The following is an 8,030-nucleotide window of genomic DNA, read 5'->3' as shown; positions in this document are numbered from 1 at the left end:
CTGGGTGACTGGGAAGATAGGGGGACCCTCAAGAGCAATAGAGAAGTTTGGAAGATGCAGGCTTTTAGGGGAAAGATCATGAGTTCTGTTTTGGAAGAATTGAGTTTGAGATGACTGTCAGACATTTGGTTTTATATGTCCAAAAGGTAGTTAACTGGTGAATATAGCTCAGGAGAGAGGCTAGGGCTGGATATATAGAAACCTACGTGTTTTCTGTGGAAATGGTCAAGGGCCTTAGGTACGTGCCTGTCACTCTTGTTGGCGCTTGACCAACCAATGAAGAAGTATAAATGGCAGTAGCAGGGCTGTAAGCCAGGCAGACTTAAGTGCTGGGGGAAGTGTTTGGTTAGAAAAAACAAAGTACTGGTTCTGTTTCTCCTTTATACTTTGATTTATCTGTGCTCTCATTGTTGTGGGCACTCCCTCCAATGATGCAGATCAAATCTGTCCAGGTTCTCTCAACCTGTATTCCTCCTTTGTAGGGCCAAAATGATAGTAGGAATTATGAGGGAGAGATTTGCCATACTGGGAGTGTTCATCACCTTCTGCAAATAATTACCTTTCATCTGAGTTTCTGTTCTAAATCATGTTGAGTCAGGGGATTAAGCAAGATTCTCAATGTACAAAAACTTTTTCAAACTAATAAGCCAAACAGTTCAGGAAGTTGCATTAATGCTTTCAGGGCCCTGGGTACCACGTGGTAAATTACCTCTTCATTTTGCTAAATAACCTCCCACTTAGCCTTTACACTGTGCTGTAGCAAATTGTGACACTCAGAGCACTGGTCACAAGGAAGGAGGGCGCTAGACATAAGCAAACCAGGTCAATATTTCATGCTAGTAACCCACCGCAACTATTCTTGTTAGCTTGAGTCCATAGGCCCAGGACCTAAGAAAAAAAATTGGGTTGTGAGCAAGTAAAACTGTCAGTAAATAAGACTCGAAGCGTTACGCTCATGCCTTTTAAAAGCTGAATTTTAAAGCAAAAAATCATCATTATGACATTAACGAGTGGAAAAAGCTCTGATAAATATATTTCAGATTGACAGATTTTTTAAAAAACCATACCTTTAGGACTAAGTTAGAATGAAAGTGCTTTTACACTTTGGTACATGCCATTTTTAATAAAAATAGCCTTGAATATACTGGAATAACATCCAGTCCTCAGTTCAGGCTTTCACCATCTCTGTCACATTACTATTTTAATGAAAGAAATACAAGAGGAGAAATTATTTTCGTATTGTTTATTAATTAGGAGACAACTTTACACATTAGGGATTGGTGTACTTAAATTAGGTTACAAATGACCATAAAAACCAGGTGCTTGTCAACAATACAACTTCAATTTCACGTAGACATTATTACATTCAGTTAAAAAAAAATACAATGTAAACCCAGTGGTGAAAAGTTAAATAAAAACAAAACAATATAAAAAACTTTAAAGACAGAAAAATCCAAATATAAATTAGCACACCAAAAAACAGTTTCTTGCCATTTATGCAACAATGATATGAAAATGAAAATCCTTTATTCTGAACTGAACAAGTGAATCTAGCTCTTACAGAAATAAGGGAACAACTACATCGCCCTGAACCAGGAAGATAATAATGAATTGCATCTGACAGAATTGCTCTTTACTCTTTAGTCTCTGACCCAGGACACCTCTATGATCTTAGCAGTCCGTCCTTCCTCTCAACTCTTTCTTATAAGGGCAGACTGATGACCTTTTGTTGTGGGTGATCAACTGTTTGAACCTCGACTTTTGCCTATGGTCAAAGCCAAAATTTGGCTTTAGGTCTATAGTGTTGAAAAACCAGGGAGCTACTTCTGGTATCTACCACACAAAGCACAGTGTTTCATGGCAAAAATGATATTCACCCAAGAAGATTCTGGTTTTTGGGCAACAAAGGAAAAGGATCCCCGGGGCCCAAATTAATTCCCCAAACCTATAACTGTTGCAAATTTCACTGGTTTACAGGCTCCAATTGAAATAGCTATTCATCATTTCTACCCATTGGTTCAAAGCCTTCATGTCATCATTGAATTCCCCTGAGTCTAGTTAATAAAAGGGGGGGGGGGGAAATGACTGATTAAAAAAGCAGCTTCAAGTTTAAATTATTGAGACCTTTGTATTTCCTGGTAAAATGGCCAATAATCCTCATGGGCTAGAATTGGTACTGTTCAAACTTGGCAAAGCATTTCTGACAGGATTCTCTTTGTTCTTTGAAGTTAAGGCACCAAGTTAAACTAAGGTGAAAGGTTTGACATGCATCTTGGAGTACGCCGGCCCTGTATACATCTCATACGCACAATGCGTCAAGCCAGGAGAGAACAAGCAAAATGGTTCATATTTTAGGCTGAGGATCCTGAATGCTCAACAGACTTATCGTGGAGTTTCAAGTGGATTAGACAAACTGTTTAATGAGGGGTTTGGAAGCAGGAATAAAGACACGCAAGATAGTACTATAAGGCACTCCTACAGGAAAAGACAAATCAGAAGGCAGATACAAAGTAGAAGCCATGAGGGCCCACTTGTTCACTAGCTAGCTTCCTAGTGAAAAAGCCTGAATCACAGCCAGAGCCCAGGACCAAGGGTGAGGAAGACAAAGGGAGAGAGACTAGTTTGCAGCAGGGTAGTCAAAAATGAGAGATCTCTCCAGCCTGGTAAGAGTTTCTACTTAATGGGTTCCCTTCCATAGTGCCTAAAGTGCCCCAGTTGGCCAACACTCAGCTTCAATCCAGACCTTTCTACAAAGAGAAGCCCTCAAGGGCTTCTAGTCCCATGAAGAAAGGACGATGCAAAACCCCAAACTCTGTGTCCTATTTATATTTAAAAGTACTTTCTATCATGTTGGAATGTGCCATCACTTTATGAGATGTGCCATGTAATAAGCAATGATTTGAAATAATAAAAATGAGAAAACAAATCAAAACCTACCAACTGATAAGTTGACAGTTCCTGCTATTGCTTCTTCATTCCTCTAGCATTTATTGTTGATGGGCTGTCTAAAATCACTTTTTATTAAACTTAGAGTCTCACAGAGTACTCTAGTATGCATCAAAACAACACCTTCCCTCAAATGGAAACAGATCAACTTCAAATTAAAACCTCATCTCAAAGATCTGTGAACCCAGTAAAACCAAGAACACTTTCTAGCATGAAGAGGACTAGGTGTTGAGACCTAAGTCAAAACCAAGTACCACATGAGAAGAGCCAACACATGCCCGTCCAAATGGGCTCATTCACCTGTAATCAGACGCAACCTGTTAACAGTCCGATACTCTCTCCCAAGAACATAAAATACTGAGACTTAAAAGAATAACCTATTTCTCCTTTGTGACAAGTAGGGATAAATATTAAAATCCCAAGAACAAAGTTACTAACAGATACCAGTACTTTTAAAAAGTAGCCTCAATTACAATTCAATTTGGGAATTTTGAGTCAAATAGTCCAAAGCCTTTTCCTACAGTGGTTCACAACATTCTCTACTTTTAAATTTAATTTTAGGAAAAGGTGAAACAAGAGACAAAGCTAGAGAGCAATAAAAGATGGAGAATTACATATGTCTCCTTTTACTGTGCTAATCAAAAAGATAATCTCTGGGTTATTTATAGACCCTAGACTGAAGTAGGATAGTTATAGGTTATAGGCTAGTTATTTCAGCAAAGTTCTCAAAGAACGACAGTTAATAGTTCTGTACGAGCATCTATATCCACACTGTTTGCGGCTGTCCTCTAGAGAAGGAGCAGAACAGAGCCCAGTCTGCACTGAGAATGTTTCTGTCTTGCAGCTGACTCACGTCAAATTATTTTATAAATCATTCTGCTTTTGTATGATGACAGACATCTCTGGGTGGGTTGGTGGGGGTGAGGAGAAGAAATGATGTTGCACCAGCATTCAGCAATGGGTACGGGTGCACAAAGAGAAATACAACTAAAGAGGGTTTGCTATCAGTTAGGAACCGTAGCTGGCTTGTGGCAGGTGGCTCAGTTAGAAGAGGGGTCCTGTATTTTTGTAAATGCTTCTGCTTTTTACAGAAGCTGAGGAGAAATGAAAGAAAAATCCCTCCTGAGAAGAGTTGGGAAAATTGATCTCTTAGAAATCACAGAAATTTATTCCTAGCAATTTTTCTCTGAAGTGAAGGAATGTTTACTTTTTAGTAGCTGATCAAATGTTCCAAAGGAAGATTACTCTCGAGATTTGGGGGATGTGAAAATGACTATACCGCTGCCCTGCTAAAAGGCAGAGAAGCAGAAGTTTCCTTGGTTTGTCCTGCAGAAATATTTTTAACTTTGGGGGAAAACTGGACCTGAAAAGAAAACTTCTTCCATTTCAGTTACGTGATTTTAAGGGCTCTGTGGCCTTCCTGTAGTGCTGCAAATTGAGGTCTATTTAAGGAACTGGCTTCTTTGCTGCACGGTTTGACTTGCCCATATTTCATCAAGATTGGACAATATCACACCCTACGATGTTTCTGGCACCAACAGAAGTGATTTCCTCAGGGGATGCACCAGGGAACTGGTTGGCCCTTTCAGTGAAGAAAGGTTCCTCGAACCTGCTGCCAGCTCTAGGAGATTAATTGGCCATTTTGTTATATGCCTCATGTGTAAGACGTTCAACCTGGGATGAGAAACGGAACACACAGGAAAGCAGGATATTCATTTGGCCTTAAGAAGGCAGTGATCCATGAGGTTTGCATCCAGTTTGACTGTTTCCTAACAGGAGGGGCAAATGCTGAATGCACTGCACAAAGCCATTTATTTGACTTGAAAACAGTTAAAAAAAAGTATCATAGACTCTTCTAAGGCATTCTGGGTTATAAATGGCAACTTTGCATTTTCACTGCATATGTAAATTCAAATATCTGTGATCCTCACCACCAGCAGATATTGGGATGGGGGCAGAGAAGTTAAGTTGAGGCCTGTCAGATAGGGTTGTTGATGCTGGACCTTGGGGAAGCTTCACAACAAGGGGAAAGGACCAAAACAGCAAGGCTACTGTTCTAGATCTGGGTGGATGACTGCAATTTCACTTCTATGTCTTCTTTTGGGAACATGCATAAAGTGATGATGTGGACCGTTTTCTCATGGATTTCATCTGAACTCTGGTTTGTCAAAGCCACCTTCATAGGCACCTTGTGAAACAAAGCCACAAGGCCCGTAAGGCCAAACTCGTGTCTTTACTCTTGGGAAGATCTGAGATTGGGTAAGACTGTACAGAGATTGAGCGTGTTAGAGGAGGAGAAGAGCAATCCTTCTCCTCAGGTCTCCAAATGCAGCTCACTATGGCTAAGCTTAGTCGTAGCCAGGATCACAGATACATTAATTATAACAAAGGCAAGAAATAAGCTACAATGACAAAGAACTGGGGGTGGAGGAAGGAAGGCACTTTGCCATTGGAGCACATCTGTTTTATAATAAGCAGGTCTATAATTCTCTTGTGAATGATCACATTTTGCTATCTTCTCTGAGGCTGGAAAATATAAATACTGCATTTCAGGAATGTGGGGGTGAGGGGAGATCAGATTGTTTGCCTGTCTACCAACTGCTTATTTTAAAATTTCCACCCCTTTTCTTTTGTATGTAATCCATGCTGGGGAGGAGGGGGAGAAGGAAGGGAGGATAGAGTGGTGGTGGTGAAGATAACCTGCTTTTCCAAGAGGAAAAGGCACCATAAGGCTTCTTATGAATAGGCCTGGCCTTTTAACAAGTTTTCATGCCTCAGCTACAGCACTGCTGCTACTGTATAATTCAGAAATGAAACGCCTGGTGGTTAGCTATTCAGTTTAAATGTGTGGTCTGTAGTATGAGGGACTGGTGTGAGTCAAGAGGTGAAATGTTCACATCTAACTGCCTGCTGGCACCAGTCAGCTCAGTTATTTCTTTGTGTGAGAGTGACATAAAAATACATGTGCTGAGTTCTGGAGAAAGGGAGGAAGAGAGGATGAATGTAATCAGGGAGGGTTCTTTGTGAAACAAAGTGAGGTGAAGTTTTAAAAACTCAGCAATAACCAAATTACAAAGAAGCCAAAGGCTTCTGATCTGCAGTGAAATGAAATGGACCTCCCAAGTTGATTAGGAATTCAACTTCAATTTTAACACACTTTAGTATTGTGGTAAGAGTTATTTTAATGGAAGGGAATGGAAACAAATCATGTTTCCAGGGCTGCCCCACCTGTCATCTCTGTCCCAGTGACAACAGTACCTGTGGCCTTTAAAAGGACACTGCTCTGGGAACACCTAGATCCTGCCCAGCAGCAAAGTAACTAAGTACTCTTCCTATTTATTCTAGACTCATGGTTTTTATTAAAGTGGATATGTTTTCTTACCTTTTTCCCTTTTAAAGTACTATATTTATGTGATTACTTATTCCTATATTCTAAGTACTCAAGTAGTATAAATAAGATGGATTGAGAAACTTAAAATGACAAAACATGAAAGCGGAGTTAATATTAGTGGTAGGTTACAGACCCAAAACAACTGTGATGGAAACCAAGACAGAAGGTGGTGGGGAAGAATCTGTAGGCGTTACAGTGATTTTCCTTCAAAGACAGTGAAGGCATCTTCTCCTGGAGTGGGATCATCACAGACTGTATTTGCCAGTCTGTTAATTGCAGCATTGGGTAAAATTATAGAATTTCTTCTGAGCCCAGCCCCATTAAAAACCATAAATATCATCCCTGTTGATAGGACACTGGGCTTTCCTATGGCATTTCTGATTTAAAATAGCTGTGAATATAATCTGGCACATGTGGCCTGTGGCCACCCCATGAAGAGAATGCTGCTGGGATATATATCAACAAATGGTCTGATTACCATTTTTCATAGAAATCTTGTATTTTATCAGGAAGCAAAATTTATAAGTGTAATTTTAAAATCAGAACTAGCTCCATGGGTGAAATCAGGATGAGTGCTATCAGAATAAGCACCCACACACGGCTTCCAAGATATTCCACTTTGTTTAGGTGAAATACCAGTAGGGGGATTATAGTTCCTATGGCAGAAACTGAGATGAGGAGACATAGCCAGTGATAGAGGGTCCTGGAAGGAGCCAAGAGGAGTCACTGTATTCTGAAAACTTTCCCATGAAATAGGTGATGGGTTAACTTGCTGCAATTGCTTCAGCTTCTGTGAAGGCTAAAAATAAATAACACAAAAATCACCTGAAGCACTGTTGCTGCTTACTAAATGACAACCCCCAGAATGAAATAATAAGCAGGGCAGAAAACGTTTCTGCCTATAGAATAAAATGGCTCCGGAGGGCCAAAGAGAAAAGTCTGTGACCTCTAAAGCATCATGTGCACACTACATCTTGCTTGAGATGAAGCAGCTGAAAATCCTGACGAAACGTAATCAGCTATGGGTAATCTTCAAGCCACAAAGGCTTCGAGGTCCTTTGGACAGTACCTACGTACATATGAAAACATAAACATATATGTGTCTGTATCTCTAGCTAAAGGACAGACACATCTCCCTCCCACAGTATGTGTCTGGCTCGTTCAGAAGCTGCTGTACCACCTGTTAGTGAACCAGCAGATCGTGCTCCCCCAGGGCCTGCGGCTGGCAGTCATGTGTTCTGGTAAGACAGCTCAAACATGCTGCATGCCTCTTCTAGGCTCTCATCCATATTTAGTCTCCTCCAGAAGGATTTCTGCTTCTTTTGCAGCTCTCGGCGGACACACCTCGGGCAGGGGACTGACTTCACTTTGCATTCAGAGTGGAAAACTGCTCCACAGCTCTCACACCTGCAAAATCCAAGCAGGGACATGAATGAGGGAAACACAACCATCTGATGCCCAGAGTTCATGCTCCCCTATCAGATATATGCTTCCAGTGTAATCAGGGCAGAATGCAATATTTTACACAACCATACACAATACCTACCTGTGAATAGCTAACAGAATTTGGCTGTTTTTCCTTTCTTAAGAGTTAAAGTTCTGTTTCACTGGGGAAACAAAATTCTCTCCCTTTCATAGACTTAGCACTTTCTGAACATATGGGTGGGGGGGCCCCTCAAAAATCAACCAGCAT

The 8,030-nt window shown here is 40.6% G+C and overlaps 1 protein-coding gene across 1 annotated transcript in view; it reads right to left on the bottom strand.

The window, feature by feature from the left end:
* Nucleotides 1-1,228: 1,228 nt before the first annotated feature.
* The window catches only part of PLEKHM3 (pleckstrin homology domain containing M3), a 195,115-nt gene continuing 188,313 nt past the window's right edge, over nt 1,229-8,030 (bottom strand). Inside the window, 1 exon segment of the mRNA XM_021008670.2 lies at nt 1,229-7,744. Coding sequence (XP_020864329.1) covers nt 7,567-7,744 — 178 coding nt within the window. The 3' untranslated portion in view covers nt 1,229-7,566.

This window comes from Phascolarctos cinereus, unplaced genomic scaffold (genome assembly GCF_003287225.1).
Source record: "Phascolarctos cinereus isolate Bilbo 61053 unplaced genomic scaffold, phaCin_HiC Scaffold_7;HRSCAF=346, whole genome shotgun sequence".
Classification (NCBI taxonomy): Eukaryota; Metazoa; Chordata; class Mammalia; order Diprotodontia; family Phascolarctidae; genus Phascolarctos; species Phascolarctos cinereus.
This window is presented reverse-complemented; position numbering and strand designations above follow the sequence as displayed.